At 45.5% G+C, this 19700-nt stretch overlaps 2 protein-coding genes across 3 annotated transcripts in view; both read right to left on the bottom strand.

Moving 5' to 3' along the window:
- Positions 1-1806: 1806 nt before the first annotated feature.
- On the bottom strand, positions 1807-7506 carry LMOD3 (leiomodin 3). The gene is made up of 3 exons (XM_009977447.1): positions 7216-7506; positions 4004-5380; positions 1807-1833 (listed from the first exon to the last, which is right to left on the bottom strand). Exons 1-3 carry the CDS (start codon positions 7504-7506, stop codon positions 1807-1809), a joined length of 1695 nt encoding a protein of 564 aa, XP_009975749.1.
- A 10819-nt stretch (positions 7507-18325) lies between these two features.
- FRMD4B (FERM domain containing 4B) overlaps positions 18326-19700 on the bottom strand; it is an 83109-nt gene continuing 81734 nt past the window's right edge. For both annotated transcript variants that reach the window (XM_086618975.1, XM_086618974.1), the window contains exon 23: positions 18326-18446. In XM_086618975.1, the coding sequence (XP_086475101.1) occupies positions 18326-18446 (121 nt within the window). The remainder of the gene's footprint in view (positions 18447-19700) is intronic.

The following is a 19700-nucleotide window of genomic DNA, read 5'->3' as shown; positions in this document are numbered from 1 at the left end:
GGGGAGCTGCTGTTTGCGCTTGTCACTTGCTGCTGTGCTCTATGTGAGGGCTTGGTTAAAAGTACCAAGTTCCTTCCCTTTCCTGCTTACTACCCTTTACAAAAAGAGAGGGCTGTATGAAACCTGCAATGAAAACGTGACTTCCTTTTTTATGTCTCTGCCACGCAGCAATGGCTCTCCCCTGTCCCTTACAGATACTTAAAAACTACTTGCTATGTCTTGGGGAACCTGCTTGCTGTATTGCCTAAGTTGCAATTACAGTTGCAGACTGGAACAGAGCTGAGAAGGAGCTTTACAAGTTTGGAAGGTGGAGATTTGAAAGAGACCGGGTGACAGAGGGAAAAAGGACAAGGATAAAGGAAAACTTGAACCAGTGCTAGTGGAGACTACTTTGGATTCAAAGAGGTCCTGGATGTTGCTGATAGTACAGGACTATTATAATAAATGCGGGAAGGGGGGAGCAGGGTGGGACTGGGATTTAGCTGCCAGGGGAAGATTGCTAAGAGTTATAGACAGGAGCAAAGAGAGACTCACCTGAAGGAAATCCTGCCAGGATCCTGCAAAACTGCCTTCTGAGCAAGTGTATCAGCCACGGGAAGGCAGGGGAGCTGCACATTAGCAAAGGGAAAGGCTTTGTTCTTTCCCTATGGCCTACAGCTTTGCATGGCTTGCTTTAAAAAAACAACAACAACAACAAAAAAAACGTAAAAAACCCCACCAAACAAACAAATCACTAAAAACAACTGGTCTCTTGTGGATGGCTTCCACAAGAGCGTGACTTACCCATACCTGCTTTACAAAAAAGACTTGCAGCAAAAACATCTAATGTGATTAAAAAAGGGGAGAAGAAAAGGTTTCACAAAAATGTTAAGGAAAACATACTGTATATATGCAGGTTTAACCCCATCATAGGTGGTCCTGCCAGGGGGAAGACGTGCTATTCACACCCCGTACTAGGAGGAATGACGAGTTTATTAAACCCCTGGCAAAGAGGAGGGTGAGAGTCATCCTCCTGCTGCTGAAGAGTATTGTGGAGAGAAACCTGAAATGGCATTTCAGTGCACTCCAAGGTGGCTGTAATTAAGGATTACATCATGGATAGAGATGAATTGTAGGGAATTAAGACTATAGCTCTCAAAGCAGAGCGTGGCATCATCTTTTATGTGCTAATCAGGTACAATACCAACTAGACCATGTTCTGAAACAGAGATAGCTTGAAACCATCAAGCTGAGGTGTTTGATCTACCAGAGCAGCCGTTCTGTTCTGAGTGTCTTGTTAGCCATGGAAGTGCTGCACGCGTCTTATGGAGAGTGCTTTATTTCATTTCTGTTTCCTTAGCCTAAAAAATGAAGCTGTATACACAGAAACTAAGTACATTTCTCATGGACAAGAAAATATAATAAAGGAGCATGTGTGTGGAAAAAAAAGATAAGATAAAGCACAGCATGTTCCTGCAGAATCTGGCAGCAGAAGGACAACGTGAAAGCAAAAGAGTTTGCTGACAAACGGGAAAGACAAGGTTATTGATGCCTCTGAGAAAATACTCCCACAACAAACTGGAGCCTCAAATCCACTTGGCAGACAGATGGCACTGGGATTGTTTGATACCTGATGGAAATGCTTAGCACTGACTTTTCCCATGCCAGCAGTTTTCACCACACTTACAGAAGTGTGTATCACAAGCTTTGTTCCCAAAGAGTCGTATATACCACCTGGATTCTGCAGAAAACATCTGCTGAAACAGTCGTAGGCAAAACTTGAATAGTCTTTATTCCAAGTTGTTTTCTTTGGGTCAGTCTGGTCTCTCACTCCAGCTGCTTTGGCAATGGCACCTGGATAAGGACAGTGAGTATTAGGAGGAGGAAGTTTCTCAGTCTTGTTTCCCAAACCAGTTTAGTTTAATACAAACCTTCAGAAGCTATAAAAAGATCAAAAACATAATAACTGGGAGCTCCAAGGAGCTCAAGTTGGGAATTTCTTTTGTTTGTAATTCCCCACTTGCTGCTTGCGATTCTTAATGCCCAGGAAATCAATTTGCAAGCAATGAGTCCCACCACAGAGCGAACGAACTCGCAGCTCAGCTCAAGCAGTAAAACCTGATTTTAGAGACGAAGCTAAAGATGTCGAGGCAAATAGGGAGTTACCAAGATCACACAGACGTGTGAGAGTAAAGCCCTAATGCCCCAAATCCAAGCCCTTTTGGCTCAATGACAGAGCCCCAAAAAACCACGAAACAACAACTCCAAAACTCCAACATGTGTCCATTGCTTCACCTTTCCATGGGCTGTGATAGCAATTGCTACCTGGTCTGTTTAAGATAGACCATGAATTGACCCCTCCACCCCAAACCCCACAGCCCTCATTTATAAAAACCTCCCAAGGCTTTTTGGGGGAATGGCTGGGGTTCACTGTTGCTCCCTGGCACCCAGCAGCACCCGGATTTCTTAATCATCACTATGCAAAGTGAGGGCTGTGCCGCCACCATGGTCCTCCATCTTCCTGAGCAGGAGGGGAGGCAGCAGATCCAGCAGCAGTGATGGACCAACCTGCTGTCACAAGCACCATCTTAGCGTGAAAAGATAAACTGTGACCTTTACAAGAGCAGGTCTTGTCATCTTAGACATGGCACCGACATGCAAAACCTAAGCCGAGATCTAGAAAGGCCAGAAATGCCTTGAGGAGAGGCCCTGGCTGCAGCCAAGTTGGACTGGCCAGCAGAAACCACAGCCCCAGACCAAGTTCTGGGGCAGAACAGCCATATTAAACTTGGACCAGAGTCAGTGATCACTGCAGGACCTGCCCCTGCCAAAATTTCAGGACAAATCTCTAGAATTACTCTGGAAAGAATTGTTCTGTGTAGGTATAAATGAAAGCAAAATGTGACCCACTATATAAGAATGTCAATATCAAACAAAACATGAATTACAAAATACTACTTGACCGTTTTCAGTTGCAAAGGATTTTCTGTCCTCTTCCTCTAGCCTTAGCAACACAAACAGATGCATCAACATCACTAGCTACAAATAGATCAGCCAAGCTTTTAGTATTTCTTGAATAACAGTACAATGCAAAGAAATATAACATTTCAGGAAAGCAAAAGGTTAAATCTAGTTGCCAGCATTTTGAGAAGTGGCCCGTGAATCTGGTACCCAGGTAAGAGCATCACCACGAGGCAGTTATCACAGTTACTGCAGTTTGGGACTTCCCCTTCACACTAAAGCTTTGAATTCCATTTAAACCAGACCAACCGAAGGCAGTCCCAGACCACGACTGTACCGCAGACCCTTCTTGCTTCCCACAGCCTTGGGCCGGCGGGTTTGGAGCAGCGCCGAAGGAGCATGGCTACTCCCCCCGGGGGCCTGGGAACCCACAGCGGGTTCAGGTGGAGGTGGGGGAGTGTGGCCAGCGCATGGAAATCCAGTTCCTGCCTCTGTGCAGTTTCTTCAGTGACCTTGGGTAAGTTATTTTGCTGCCTGTGTTTCAGTTTACCCTTGACCAACGGGCCAAGTGACGGTGCTTTCTTGTGTAAAGTGAGGGCTAAGGAAAAACACGGCTGCTGGAGAGAAACGTGGTCTTTACAGGGGGCTGAGGGCAGACTAACATGAAAAATAATTCCTCGTGCTCTCCCGAAGCAAACATCTTAGGATAGCATTTGTCTGTTGTAACTAATACGCTACTACTAGTATGCTGGCATTGAGTTTCTGTGGCTTTGTTTACCTCCTGAGTGCTTTTCCTTTCTTTTACCTCTATGGATGCAGACAGGGATGCGCGAGGCTGCAGCCTCGGCGCTTGCTGTCATTCCTCTGTGCAAGCCCTACCATAGTGCTGCCGGGGGAAACAGCCACCGGCATCCCAGGAACGGCAGCCTGATGCAGAAAAAGGATGAGGCACAGTGTGCGGGTGTGTTTGCAATTCCCACCGAACAGCCAACGTTTCAAAGGATGGCTCTGGAGCGCCGGTGAGCCCGGTTCCCTCCCCTCGGCACCATGGCCGAGCACTTACCGGCTTAAGATAAGCGACGTTACTCTGACGAATGTCGTTTAGTAGCTGATCCCTCGGGGTTATTTCGACGAGGGGAGGTGGCCTTCTCCTGGGAATCGGTTTGAGCGTTTTGATGACATCTTTGAGGTTGGTTTTCTCGGCTGGTTCCACGTACTCCGGCACAGGAGGTTTGCGCTGGATCTTCTTCAGCTTGATCGTTCTGAAGCCGACGGTCTTCTCCCTGTGCGGCTGCTCGGGGGCCGGCTGCCTCGCGCTCTCCTGCCTTTTGCTCAGAGACACAGCCGCTGGGACGGGCGGTTTCGGGGCTTGCGGGGGTTCATGCGTCCTTGGCTGGGGCAGCGGTCCCCCAAGCATTTCCCACATCCCAGGAGGCAACCCAAGTCCATTTTCCAGCATCGCTATCAACTCCCTCTGCTCTTTCATTTGCTGCTGCCTTTGCTCCTCTTGCCTCTTTTGCCTCTGCTTGTCCAGGTTTCTGCTGAGCAGGTTGGTCACCACCATCCTGGGGCCCGGCAGTTCGAAGTGATACCCCATTTTGAGGAGGGTGGCGTTGGCTTTCAGCAGCCTGGCGATCTCTGTTTCTGCCTGGTGGCCCAGCATGCTCCGCTGGTTGTGAAAGCGGAGCTCCGTCAGCGTCTCGTTGTACTGCAGGCATCTCATGATAGCAACCACCCCTTTGCCAGAGATGAAATTGGAATCGATGTTCAACGTGGTGATGCTCCTGTTCTCCCGCAGCATGTTGGCCAGCGCGAACGCCACGTTGTCGTCGGCCCCCACGTTGGCGAGGCTGAACGTTTTTATGTTCTTATTCTTTTTCATGGCATTGACAAAGTCTATCAGCATTTCTTTGGGGATGTTTTCTATGTTGTTCAGGTTGAGCTCTTTCATGTCCGGGTTGTTTTTTCGGACTTTCTCCAAACTCTCTTCTAAATTGGTTTGATTTCCCGAAGGCCTGGCACTTAGCTTCATAAAGCTGGTATCCAGTGCTAACTTCTTGGGGATGTTTAATTTTGATATTTTCTTCTCATTTTCGTTTGTTTTTTCTGTGATTTCTCCTGATTCTGTACCTGGTTTCTCACTTATCTGATCACTCTGACAGTTCTCATTGGTGTAAGTCTCCTTCGTTTCCAATTCAGTCTCATCTTCCTCTCCATCCCCCTCTTCATCATCTTCCTCCTCTGCTTCTTCCTCCTCCTCCTCCTTCTCCTCTGTCCCTTTTTCACTTCTGCCTTTGTTTGTCTCCCCAAATTGTGTTCCTGAGTTGGACAAGTGCTCGTTTTGGTAGTGTCTCTCTTTCCCCTCTGCTCCTGGCATCCTCCCGCCGGGCACCTCGCCGCCGCCACCGGCCTTTCCTTCTGTCTCCTCCGCAGCGCTTCTCTGAGGAAGACAAAACCTCACAGCTGAAGTAATTGAAGGCAGCTTTGTTACATGAACTTTCTGCTCAAATAAACATGTAGCAGCTGGATTTAGACACCTCTGTGTCCATAAATTATAGAATAAGCCTTAAAAGCGTCATTACCTGTAAGTCAGGGCTGTGCTGGCTTGCTTGGGAACACAGGAACGATTGCTCTTAAAGTGGCTGCAAACCAGTTTCTCATCTCTGCCTATTAAATTAAATCCTGACAATTAAATCCTGTATGTATTTAATGCTATATTAAGGTGGTCCTTGAACCCTCCTGGGGATTAACTGCGTCTGATTCAAAGTTTGTGTCTGGATTTTGTGTAATTTTTATCGTTTCCTTGATGAGGGAGAAAGTTTATTTCGTATGCCACAAAACATTGGAAATCAGTGTTGACCACTGACTGTTTGCTCAGCCCAAGGAGGAGAGAAGGGCGCACATCGTAACAGCAGTGTCACCCAGCACATGAGACAATGAGGCTAGGCCTGCTCTGCTACCTGCCAGAGCATCACAGCTAAGGAAGCACATCACTGAAGATAAAGCAAAATATTAGCTTTGCTTTATTTTCAGTCCAGAGATAGGAAACTGGATTTTGCACACAGCTGCTGCAAGGCAGTGGGGCTTAAAGCATCCAAATAAAATTAGCTGCAAACTTCCACCGTCTCCAGAGACCCTCCTAGATGAGATTTTTTTTTTTTCCAAGCATCTTTTTGCAGTGGATCCTCCATCACTGAGAAATTCTAATAAAGCCCTGATAAAGATGGAGGTATTTTCTTAAAAGATTTGCACTAGTTCAGGCAGGGCGGTGTCATGGCTTGTGCTTCACCAAAAGCCAGACAAAAGGGTTGCAAAGTCAATTCTGTCCCTGGGGCTGTGGTTCCTGTTTGCTGTGGTGGTGGATGGGTTTAGCACCGGTATCACTTGACCAGTTGTGAATGCAGCAGGCGGCTCTACACTCAAATTCCAGATTTAACCTCCAAAGCTTTAAAAAAATTTTGTTTCTTTGAGGGTAAGAGTGTTACAGAAGGTAAAAACCCACAGATTTTGCCCCCTTTTCCAGAGGCAGCACAGGAAACCTGCCATGTCCGTGACGTACTGTGCTGCTCTGTATTAGCAGAACCATTAGCGTTTAAAAAAAATAAAAATCAGTTACTTCAAATTCACTTTGGTTCGGATATGGATGTGTTTCATCTAGCCAAGTTTCCATTCTATTAACCTATTTTTAAGTGTGGCCTTCATCCTAAAAAATATCTAAGTATGACCTTAACTTTATTTCAAAGTCATAGAGATAGTAAAATAAATTTCAGTACTGTATTGAAAAGGGCTGGACTAGTTTGCATGCTTGGTTGTTAATGAATGTTTTACATTGTTAAAATACAGCGGTTTGGGTTTTTGTCCAGTGTGACATTCATTTCTGTCAATTATTTAGTTTAATACATACGATTAATGTCATCTTCTATGGAAAAGCAATACAGTGTTGCTCTGTACGCAAAGTCACACAAATTTGAGTTACATCCTCCAAACTGATTTTATGACGATTTCTCCGTGATTTGCTTTACTGAAACAGAATTAGGATTTTCTTATATTAAAAAACTTCAAGTAAATTTTTAGGAAAAGCAATTAAAAAATTACTAAGCCTGACATCAGTTCAAGCTGGATCCTGACATTACTGAGGCTTTTAAGGAGAATTTAAAATTGTTTGTACCATGGCTTACGTAAGGGACGGGAGCAGAGGCAGTTTAAGGTATTAAAGCTATAAACCAGATCCCACAGCAGATGCACAATAAATATTTGTGATTTTTCGCTTGTTACCTCAGAGGGCAAGAGCGTGACGGGAACTCTCTCATCCTCGAGCATGCGTCTCGATGCCTTCTGCCAGTACAGGTAGTCAACCAGGGACCTGTGGTCGAAGCTCCCCGTGGGGGGTTTCTCCGTCTGATCCCTCTGTATCATCCCAGTTGGGACTTCGGGGTCTGGGGCCATGACTTCCATCTCACACTGCAGCTCCTTTAGCTCCTCAGGGGACAGGTTTGCCAGGATTTCATCTTCATCAATGTCCTCAGGACACACTTCTTCATCAGAGTTTTGGCTGAGTTCAGACATATTCTTTCTTCTCTTCTTCCTCTACTACTTTTTAAACCTAAAGATAAATCTTAAAGGATTTTTTTTTTTTTTCCTTTACTAGCAGTAGTTCATTTGGCTAAATCGACAACTTCATGTTTTGGTCATGAGCTGTGGCAGCTCTCGGTCTCAGTGTGGGAGACAGACTGTGCAGCTAAGTCTATATTAAGCTGCACTTGGCTGGATAAAGAGAATTTATGGCGATGCTGCCATGGTCCATTTTCAGCAACCTGTCAGCTGTGCAAACCCTTCTGACATTTCAGTGCAGCTGGTGCGTCCCCCATTGAGGAAAGGCAGGAGAAGGCCCTTTTCTAGAGGATTCCCAGAGCACTGCGCCTTTCAGCACTGCCCCTCGTGTGTGGAGGGACTGACCATAATGGTACCTGCGGGGTGTGCAGGTGAAATTCTGCACCACGGGAAGAAGCAGCGAGGTCTCTGTATCCGTAATATCTCGGATACCTCAGCAGGGCTGGGGACTGCAGGTTTTTGCTGCCTTTAGCCAGGTCTAAAGCCTGACTGAATATTGCAGGAGGTTCTGGTGGGAGTGCAGCCATCGTGCGACCGATGAGCGCTCCGAACACCAGATCCTGGCTAAGGTGAAATCCTCCAAGATGGAAAAAGGCAGGTGAACAGTCAATACAACACACACCTTGTGCTTGGGGACAGAGGCTGGGGCAGGGACAGACACCAGCCCTTTGAATCAGCCCGAGCAGCCCCATAGGGAGCGTTTCCCACAGCACGTCCATGTCCTGCTCCCATCCAGTGTGCCCAGGGGCAATGCCAACGCCCTGTTTCTTGACTGGCCTGTCTCTATCAAGGATGTTATTTGCACTTTCAACAGAACTTGGCTGACAGTTCTTCTCAGGTTCATCCTTTTCCTAGTTTTTTTTTTTTTTTTAAATTTTTATTTTATTTAAACACAATTAATAAGCAACTACAAAGATTTACTTCGCTGATATTCATAGAACTGATGTAACTGTAGATTGCCTGAAATTCTTATTTTCATTGCATGTCTATTCCAGCTAGGAAGTACCTCCTTCTTTGTTCAGAGTATTTTATAGGCTCCTAAATTTACATGGCAAACCAGAAAGCCATATCTCTGACACCACCATGCTCATGGCTGCTGCGTTAAAGCAGAGTAACACGGATGGGCAATTTTTCGACTATAATTTCCAACTACCAATTTCAGTACAGTGCAGTTTGGACTGCTCATTTGGTTAGGAAGATTCCCTCTCACAATTTCATATAATCTTTGCAGGGGATATTAAATCAAATCCTTGTCTTGCAACTGCGAATGCATCTTTCATGGGGAAGAAACCACAGAGGAAAGGCTGTAAAGCCAAGCCCCACCAATTTTTAAGCCATATTTCTTGTTACAGTCTCAACCACGCTCTGCTGGAGTCTGCCAGTAGCAAAATAGTCTCTACATGATGATGGTCTCTCTTTGCTGTGTTTTGTAACAAGAAACATGGTGTTCAAAGCCCTGTTAGCCTCTATTAAAAAGCCATTATCCAAAGGTCCTCGTTAAATTAATGCTGTTACACAGTGGGGAAGAGGGCAAAAACTGAAGAACGAAATAAGTGGTAAAGGAAAAAATAACAAAAACTTGAGCCAAGAATGTAATGACTCCGTTTACCCCTTTGGTATTTCAGGGGACATCCTTATTTTATATTATGCAGTAGCAAGCACAACAGCAGACCCACACATCAATCTATCTGGTCTAACAGTTTTAACCCCCAGCAATTGCTGTCCATAATAGAGTCCATAAATGGTTTCCTGATGTTATCAAATAAATCAATGCTCTTCGGTAGCTGGTATGTTATTCTCCCAAACGATGCTGTTTGGGTCACAGAAGATGTCTATTCAGTGGTTACTTATCGCTTGCTAATTTCTTGACTGTAAATAAAGCCCCTGGCTACCTTCTTATATTTCCATGATCTTCAGCCAGGCCATCTTGGGCCATGGTCTTGTCAGATCTGCTAAGCTAAGTAGGGTCAGACCCATGAAGTCCTCTCAAGCAGGAAAACATGGATACTGAGAACACTCTCGGGTATTTGAAAGGCCAGTTTTCTTCTAAGGAGAAATGTATCACTTGTCGATACCATGATTAGGAAACACTACACTTCTGGGAGCGATGCCTTCTCAGTCACCGAAGGGCTGCCCGGTGACACCTCTCCTGGTGACACGGGTGCTAATCCCACAGATTTCCAAGGTGGGTATCACATTTTGCCTACTTTAGGTCTCCTCCATAAATTACCTTGAGTACAGGATTCACTTCCTTTTCTAACACGTTGCTTAGTGTTTTAATGTGCTGGAAACGGCACGTTAAGGCAACAAATGACACCCTCCAGGCTAGGGACATACTCAGGGCCAAATCTAGAAGTCCTTTCCAAGACAAAACTCCCATCTTCTTCTCAATTAAGTTTGTGGGCATTCCCCTTGGAGCCTTCCAAAATAATCACTCATTCCACAACCTTCATTACAGCAGGAAAGCCACTTCCATCGGTAGCACTTGCTATTTTCATGCCAATTTGACACTTGCTCAGGAATCCCCGGACTAATGAGCTGCTGCATGAGGTGCTTCGTTACCAAATGGCAGAGCTGTGCCAGCAGCTATGTTCAAAGCAGGAGCAGAAGACACGAGGTACCTGCAGCATTCACCAAGCTATCCCTATGGGTAGCAGCTCAAAATTCATGCTAGGTAGATACCTAACAAGTGTTAAATAAAAGCACTTATCTGCAAACTGATAGAAGAAAAGGTCTGCCCTGGGTAATGAACAACTCATACTTACTGCTGACTCTTTCTAAGGCAGGTACTCACGTATGGATGAACTCTTTCATGAAACCCAGCAGGCTCTTGTGCAGGATTGTTTCACTTCATTGATTTTTCTCATTTTCGCATTTTCTTCAAAAATTCCAATCTATCTCTCTGGAAAGCAAAGGGTTGACAAGTTTTCAACTCAAATATCAAGAGAGGCAGACCCCTGTGTCACCATTTGACGTGAAGCAGGCCATCAAACCACACTTCAAATGTGTTCTATTTTTAAGGTAATTGATGGGACACATGCTGATGCCAAATGCTTGAGAGAAATTTCTGTAACGTTGGCTTTCATTTTTTTTGCTTATAAACCCAATGCATTTGTTTCCTTTTATTACCAATCATAGCATTTCCAAGTACCAAGGCATTAACTGGAACGAGTCGGAGTGTAACATAACCTTGCATCACTTTTAAGAAACTCGTAGGCTTGATGGGGCAGTCTAAAATTGACAAACAGTAGCATATACCAAGTATGTCCAGCAACGCAGTGTAATGCAATATGGGGATTATAAAGGGTCAGATGATGGGATCTTAACAATAACAACCACTAAGTAACGACAGCAATCGTAGAGAGACACCCTGTGGGAAAAACACCAGGGATCATCTTGGGAAAAAACCCAACCCACCACATCTCCAAACCGTTACAGATATAAATATATCAGATTAAGTTTGTTGCTTAAATAGAGTAAGGACATCTGACTTTTGAGGTATTTGCCCAAGCTGCTCAACAGGGAGCTGCAAAGTCAAGCCCCTGTGCCAACGGGCAGGCACGGCGGTGGCTGGCATGGGGACGGGGCGGCACAGCGGAGACGGGGGCATAAGCACGTCCAATGCAGCAATTATTTACTATTAAGTCTACCTTTGTTCTTAGGATTTACCTATGCTCCAGGTTTGCATGGCAGAGCCTCAGGAGCAACAAAAGCCTCACACAAAAACCAGTAGTTAGAATGAAATCTTAAAACGTCCTCTCCTTTTTGCGGTCACATTTATAATTTCCCTGGAATGGTGCATCCCAGTATTATCAAATCAGAACTGTAATAACACAACACCAAGGACTCTTGGAGGAGCGACAGCCATCATCATAACCTTTTAAACACGAAGTCGCCTCCACGTCTCTATGAAAGGCCGAATTCAGCCCTAGCCAGATCAGACATGATGAGAAACGGAGTCGTTCTGGGAAACAATGTCACCCTTCACAATAAAAACATGGTATATTTTTCTTTTATAGAGTTCAAACCTATCACAGCCCCATACCTCGTATTATCCTGCCCCTAAAACGTGCCTGTGGGCAACGATGCTGGCAAGGCCACGTGGCCATTTCATTATGCACGTATGGGGCACGTCCTTCCTTAACCTCAGCCCAGGAACAGGTGGAAGGGTTTCTTCTAGAGTTACTCCAGCTGAGCCCCGGCTGGCTGCAAACTCTTCTCCATCTGCAGCTCTTCGATGACACTCCAACGATTAAATATAAATTGAGATTCATGCCTGCTGCTCTTGAGACAGGCAGGAGATGCCCTGGGAGATGGAGTACATCCCTCTGAAGTCAAGGACTTGCTGACGGATTTATGGTGATTCCCTTCACGAGGGACAGACCCGGATAACAAAGTTGGATGGATGGCAAGGAGCTTCTACTTGATTAAAGGTCCTGCTGCTCTTTCACAAAAGCTCTAACATCTGCGTCCTGTGTCCTCCTGGGCTACCAGCATCGATCACTACTCACACCATTGCTACTTTCAAGGAGGAAACATCAAATCAGGTTTGACTTGCTGCATCAGAGGGTGGGGTAATTGTATTTGATGATAAATCCTGTCCTCGGAGATGATCCATGTGGTTCTGAATATGTGTCTAACAGCTACGAGGGGAAGGGGACAAGGCAGGGTGTTGTGCACTAGAAAGGTGTCACCACCTTTACCCGCTGGTAGCATGGGCGTCACTGCGATGCTGAGAACGGGTGGAAGTGTCATCTTTGGAAAGCTCAGCCAGATATGACGGACATGCTGTTCTGGCACGCAAGGGCACTTGGCCAATTTGTGACAGGGCAGGGCAGGTGGAGGAGAGAGTTAAAACAGGAGGGGAAGAGGGTAGATGACTATACAGCAAACACACAATTGCCTCTTCTTCCTCTGTCCAGGCCTAGAGTGGGACCAACCCTGAGGTTACACCCTGGAGGACCCAACATTTGTTCACTGTGTCAGTGAGTTCATACAAAAAAGCACAAGACACCAAACGCAAACCTTTCCCTTTGAAAATGAAGCCTGGTTTTGAAGTAATTTCAACATCTACACATCTCCGCAGCTATCTTAGAGTCACCATGACTTGCTCCAGTATCCTCGAATTCTCCGAGACCAAAAAAAATTTTGCCATCATACGGTGACGTCGTACAGGTGAACATTGGCTGTGGATCTTCAATCCACTCATACATAAAAAATAAATTATTTAGATAACTCTCCTCTATTCTGACTGTGACTCACCTGTAATTAATGTCAATAATATCAACAAGAAAGGATTATCCTACTGAAAATACAACGCATGTTTTTTTAGGCTTAGAGAGTAACCAGAGTTTTCAAAGTTCCAACTACGTGTTGGTGTAGGCAAGGACCATTTCTGGAACCTCCAGCCACCACAAAATCCATTGTACAAAGTTTATACCTGTAAACACGAATGGACGCCACGTGCAGCCCCATCCCTTCGCCCAACGCCACCATCTATGCCAGGATGAAGGTCCATTGCTTGGTGAAACAGCAAACATCTGTATATGCAGTTACACAAGTTACATACAATCTGATATGAATCGATTCTATTGAAGGCTGCATGAAGTAGGAAAGTGTGGGCTGCACCCAAATTAGAGCTGTAGGTCCCCTTCTGCTGCTCTACACAAATACCGTGTTCATTGTTTCACTTGATTGGAAAGCTGGATCAACCCCGGACCTGAGGAACGATGTGGGGCTCTCCAGGCAGTCGGTGCCAGCAGCCTGGTGCCTTCGGCAGGAGGAGAACTAGGGCAAGAGAAGGGGATGTGGCAGGGAGAGGTGTGCTGCCCAGTGCAGGACGATGAGAAAAAGCGCACAGAAGTCTTTGCATCTTCACAAATTTTCAAAATAAAACAAGATTATCTTTTTTCCCCTACTACGTTTATCTTAGAGTTGCAAAAAGCGCCAGAAGTAATTTGAAAGCCACTCCAGGAAGCTTCTGTTACCAACAAGATAAAACATTCTGAAGGACACAGAGTTTTTCCCCTGGCACAAGATCCCTATGAAAAAAAAAAAATCCGTGGAAAACATAATTTTACTTAGATTAATAACAATTGAATAAAACACAATTAAAAGTTTGCTCCTATTTGCTTTAACTTGATAGATTTTGATATTTAAGGTCCTCCTATAGCTGAAGCTCTCAGCTTTCTAACTTAGAAATTTATTAAATACGATAGAAAAGCACAAAGGAGATCAAAAAATAGCATAGAAAGCAGAAATCTTCCTAGGAGAAGTGTTAACTTATCCAGAAAGTGCCGGGCAAGCGCAGGGCTGGGGAGCTTCCTTCTCCCCAGGCTCAGAAGCTCCTTGCAGAAGCAGTTCTCCTGCATTAATGCCCAGAGCCCAGGAGATGGAGCAAACCTTCAGTCTTTATAGGATTTCCTGCAAACTTCTCAGGACTAGTTGGGCCGCAGTGGAGTCTTCTCACCCACTCAGAAGCCACGCAGCCTTGCTGCATACAAAACATCTCTGCAACGTTGCTCACGTTTAAGCTGAACAACTCCAAGGTCATAAATGAAAAGTCAGCAGAAACCTGCAGGAGTCACATCGCTTACTAAGTCAACTTGGCCAACAAGTTTCGCCCAAGTGTACTTGGGTGAATTTTAAAGATTTGTGAGCTTTAAAGATTTGCCTGTGCTCAGGGAGGGGGTTCCTGGTCCCTCCCTGGCCCCTGTGCTGGAGGAATGTCAGACACCAGCCTCCCCGAAAGGCTCACGGCAGCTCCCACGGGAGTTTATCCTCCTCCATCTCAGAGTATTTCTGTTCAAAACAACAGAGAAAAAGCAGATAGCAATTAAAAACATCAGGCACAGCTTATTTTAGCACACTGCCCTAATGCCTTTTTAAGGATTCCTGGCAAGGACTGGTTTTTCCTCTTCATCCATCAACTAAAAAGCACTCAGAAATGCTCCATTACGTACAGTTTTATGTGGGTTTTTATTTCCCCTCCACACTCTCATCTCACCAGCAGCCTCTTCTGCTTTCTAGAGAGAGATGTTCGTGACACTGTCAAGTTGAACCCTGTGGGTCTGTGGGTGTTTTACGTTGGCGTTTCACATTGTTCACCTCTTGGCTTTGTTCTGGATCATACTAAATATTAATTTCTAGATATTTCTTCAAACTGGAAGGGGCAGGAATGATTTCAGAGGAGTGTGAGAGGTGGGAAGGCTCTTCTCAATTCTGCTGATCAGTCCCTAGATGGCCCCAGTAATCCTGGTGAGGAAGGGCTGTGGTTACACAGCAGAACGCACAGATGAGGTAGCAATTCAAACAAAGCCCAGGTAATTTGTATTTCAGCTGTGAACAAATACCATAATAACTACAAATATGTCTTCATTACCTCTTCAGCTGCATTATACAGACCTGGTCTCCATGCACAGTGCATCAAAACATCGCTCCTGAAACACAACGCAACCAAGTAAGAAGCTGGAAGTCTACAAAAGGGAAACTTGAGGGTCCTGGGGAACAACTGGTAAAAAATCAGGTGTTACACAAGCTGGTAGCAGCATTGTCAGCTCCCTTGTTGGTGATGGCCAGGAGGTGCCACAAGAACCTTGTGCCCTCCCTCTCCTTCCCTGAGCCACCCAAGCTCCACCCCAGCCCTTTGCTACCTGCCCCAGGCAACATCTGAGAAAGAGAAGTTGGATCTTCTTACTCTCTCCTCTTCTGGGCCTCCTTCTTCACCCCGTACTTCCACCCTTCACAAAAGTTTCTAAGAGCAGAACTCTTGCAAGACCAGGCATGCAGAGAACAAGAGGTGTTACACATGCTGCGCCTGCCGTGCTACAGCTCCTTGATTTCCAGCTCTCTGCACCTCAGCTCTTGCTCACTGGAAGCTGCAGCCAGGCTCTGAACTCTGGCCCTAGAGGTTTTATGCCCAATATTCCCAAATATAGCAAACCGTCCTCAACCCAAACCCACTTCAAATCCCCATCTTCTCAATACCATCATCCAAAACCGTCTTTGTCCTGTCCAAGCAAGCTGGGAGGCCGGGCCAAGTGCCAGCATTGTGCCAACACAGATGTGTTAAGACTGAGCTAAATCCTGAATGCCAACAGAAAAGCCAATACCAAACTCAATGGCTACAGCATTAAAATAAAGGAATGCAAACACCACTTTAAATGGGGCATAGACTTTGTCTCACACCTCATTTCCTTTTCTAAATGAAAAGCTTTGAGAGTGCTGATAAATAACTGCCAGCCTCCACTGATACCATTAGTTCTGGGTAAAGTACTGGACTTTGTACCACTCAGCTTCCTGCTCAAAACACCAATGTTTTGTAGCAGCAGCAAGCACGAATCAATGAATGAAGAACTTGTGAACAGACAATCCTCAAAAACTACTTTGAGAAATGGAAAAACATGGTGACATGGGGGTATTTTTAGTGGGCACGTCTGCCAGTTCTTGTTAACACCTATTTCCACCAGCAACCTGAAAATATGCATAAAATTCAGTGGTGGTGAAGCTTATGGATGCCACACATAGTAAGAAAGGACAAGTAACTCTGAAGACTGTAGAGTAAGACTGAATAACCTCAACTGCTTGGTGACCAGGGTACAAAACCAGTTATACTTCTAGAAGCCAAGTCACTCTTCCAGGAAGGTGAGTGTCTCAGAGGGCACAAACTCAGAAGAGGACCCAGCAGATGAGCAACACGAAGTCCCAGAGCCATGCTCCAGATGGGAAATGCTGCCGCAATTTTTAGGTGCAAGGATAGATGAGCAAGAAGTGTTTCCAGAAACACGAGGCCACCTCTGCCTGTGTATCAGGTCCAGGGACAGTGACCCTCCCGCAGAGATGCTTCATGAGCCCAGCTCCTCTCCCGCGGGGCAGCTGTGCCGGAGAGGCCCCTGCAAAGGCACCGAGCAGTGCTGCTCCCTCCCCTTGCTTCATCAGAAACTCAGACTTACAGATGTCTTTTGGGACAGTCTGAACTGCCTTGGGCCAAGCTTCCCCCAGCTGAGGCCACTCACCCTCTGCAACCAACTGACCACCACAGGCCAAAAGAAATCAGACCATGGTGATTTACCCTCTCTTACTTCAAAGCCCTGAAATAACACACGCTGCACTTTTCCAAGCACTCGAGTAGAAACAGGAGGAATGCTGAAGTAGTTTTGGTAGCACACTTTTTAGTTTATTGACCTATACAAAATAATAGGTCTAAAAAATTCAGAAGTAGTAAAAGAATAGTCAAAAAGAGCTTTCGCATTTCTAGAAGGCTATACAAATATGCAAAACCAAGGAAATAAGTTATTTTTTATTTCGGTTTTGTTCGTTTAATTCCAAATCGCGACTCTAATAATACAAACGACTAAGTACCAGCTTAACAAGTGTGTCCTTCTGTATATATTACATGCTCTGGGATATTGGTAAAAAACGTCAAAAAAGTTTATCAGAAACATTTCTATTCACAATATGAACAAGGAGTAACTAATCCTTTGTATAAAAGAAAAAAAGAGCACCATTTATGGAATCCTGAAGCACAGTACAGCTGAGAAACGAGAGATTTTACCGTTAAGCAAACGGGTTGTCGGAAATCACGCAAGGTAACCCATGCCAATTTGTTCCTGCAGATGGATGATGTGAGGTAGGTTTATCCCTCTTGGATCGAGACTGCAGTCGCACTTTTTTCCTACACAAACGGTTTCGTGAAAACGCTGTTGTGTCACTCAGTGACTTTGCAACGCACCTGGCAGCTCAGATGACTCGCGGCACAATCCGAATGCCCCTCACTTTAAGGCACCCACTTGGCTGTTTGTGTTTGCATCCACCTTAAAATACTGGCCCTCACAACCCAACTGTTCGCCACAGCGATCGCTGGAGCGGTTCCCCGCCGCGGATCCTCGATGGACTGCGGCAGAGCAAAACGGAAACGTCACCCCATGAACGGGGGGTCACTGGGCAGCCACCGCGAGAACCTGCCTACTCCTCCGCACAGTGGAGTTGTACCATGGGAAGGTCATTAAGCGGGAGGTTGTTAATTACACTTTATCATGGAAAAGAGAGTTCAAGGTTTACTGCTTCTGTTTCCAAAATCCACAACTGCCTATAGTTTTTACACGACATACTGTGTCAGCAAATTCTTTTCTTTCCAGAACTTGCTTCTGGTGCTAACAAACACTCTTAACCACACCCCCAGAATTGGATAAACTCATTCAAACCTCCATAATAATAATAAAAAAAATAATCCAGCCTTCCTTCAAGTAATGTTCCAATACTGATTAAGTCACCCTTTGCCTCACTCACACACACAGTATCTATCCTTCATAAGCTTATGAAAGTCCTTCCAGGTCATCATAAGCCATGGCAGAATAAATTTTCATTTCTTCTTTCAGACATCACAATTGTGCTCCTAGAATTCCTGGTTTTTCTGTAAGAGTCTCCTTTTCACATTTTTGTTTTCTCCTCTGAGGTTTGCCTTCGACACCTTCCAATCTTCCAAAAAAAGTGCTTGCTAAATATAAATACTTCAACCAAGTGCTGCATCTAGTCATAGATTAAACTGTGGCTTGCCCTTGCTCGTGTAGGCTATCTGGATTCAGAAAGAACCGCCATTCGTGGTAAGACTTTGTCATTTCACTACAGTCCCTCTTAACACTGAATGTGATCTTTCCCAGCAAAACAGCATGCTTCCTTTTCTTCCTTGGTTTGAAAGTTCCACCCGAGATCTGCCTCGGAGTCACAGCGTTTTGTGCAAGGCACGCAGGGGTACGAACGCGGGGCTGCAGGCGATCTACACGAGCGTCCCGGGCTTTGAATCCTCGTGCCAGAACAACCTCTGCTCGCTGCTGTGCAAGTCTTCTTCCAACCGGCTCTCATCGTCGTCACCCAGCTGGCTCGTCTCTGCATACGCTCTGTAAGAAAGACACGGCATCAGGGATCAGCAAGAGCCAAGAGTCTTTTCCAGACCCCCAAGCGCTGCACAAACTCACGCGACTCCCTTGGGCTTTGAGCTGGTTATTGTGAATTCACCCCAGCAAAATTCAGATCCAAACGCAAACCCAGTTTTCGTGCTGGAATTAGTCAAATTGTGCGCAACAGGATCTCAGCTGCTCAAAATTGTCAAGACTGTAGGGGCGTACTGATTGCTCGTTTGCCATAATTGCATTAAAATAGAAAATAAAACAGATGAACAATCAGACAAGTGATTCATGATATGGAAAATTAATAGCTAATAAACCTCATTTAGACAAAGCTGCCAAAATAAGCAGAGTTTTCAAAGCCCAATTATAGGAAGTTAAGAATTTAGTAGACACTGTATTTTTAAACACTGTTGCTGTAGATCTTTTAAATCACTACAATAAAAAAAAGCCCATGGCATTTAGCTTAGAAACTAGGATCTAGCAGAAGCTTTTATATCTTTTCTTATGCTTTCATTTACTTTAAAAGAAAGAAAATTAAAAATTCAGTAGTTTCGCGCCAGTCAGCCTGGCAGCAAGCACAAACTGCAACCCACAAAGCAGCAGGCACAAACGAGGAGTATTTACTACAGCTGGCTACGCTTAGCATAAGCATAAACAACACAAGGGCATTTGTGGGGGCAGAGCCCTTCCCCTGGGCAGGAGGTCTCTGCTCTCACGGATTACAGCCAGCAGGGAAGAGATCGAAAACACAACATAGAAGCAGCGAGACAGCTGCAGGAATTTCTGCAAGGACTGAGCAGACCCTGGGCTCCTGCAGTCCTCAGGAGAGCCCCCACGAGCAGGACGGCTCCGCAAGCAGCACCGCATCCCGCCTGGCTCCTGGGTCAAGCTCTACCAAGCCAGATGTGCTTGGCAGGTGCAGTATCGCCTTCGAAAGCCAGCACTCAGATGTGAGCTTGAAGAAAGGTGTTTCCTTTCCTTGTTTTTCCAAAAGTTTATTGGCACAGGTGCTACAGCTTCAGAAAAACAACAGGACTGTGTCCTGCCGGGCTGCTGATGGGGTACAGGAGAGATCCCCTGTCACAGGGGGTGACAGGGACTGGGCTCAGTGGGAGTTCTGTCCGCAACACTGCTCCAAACATCACAGCTACCAGGGAGAGCAAGATCTTCAGTGGTCCAGCATCAGCCCGAGGGAAGGGCTGTGCCACAAACAAGATCGAGATCGTCCTGCACTACGACTGCTTC

Source organism: Tauraco erythrolophus, chromosome 12, assembly GCF_009769465.1.
Source record: "Tauraco erythrolophus isolate bTauEry1 chromosome 12, bTauEry1.pri, whole genome shotgun sequence".
NCBI classification, from domain to species: domain Eukaryota; kingdom Metazoa; phylum Chordata; class Aves; order Musophagiformes; family Musophagidae; genus Tauraco; species Tauraco erythrolophus.
Note: the sequence above shows the minus strand (reverse complement) of the source record. Positions and strands in the feature narration are given on the sequence as shown.

Bases quoted from the DNA above. Each gene is read 5' to 3' on its own strand.
- LMOD3 (XM_009977447.1), bottom strand. From the start codon at position 7,506: ATGTCTGAACTCAGCCAAAACTCTGATGAAGAAGTGTGTCCTGAGGAC. The intron at 5,381-7,215 runs GTAACAAGCGAA...TGTCTTCCTCAG, and splicing joins TCACGCTCTTGCCCTCTGAG to AGAAGCGCTGCGGAGGAGAC. The intron at 1,834-4,003 runs GTAAGTGCTCGG...GTCCTTATCCAG, and splicing joins ACGTCGCTTATCTTAAGCCG to GTGCCATTGCCAAAGCAGCT.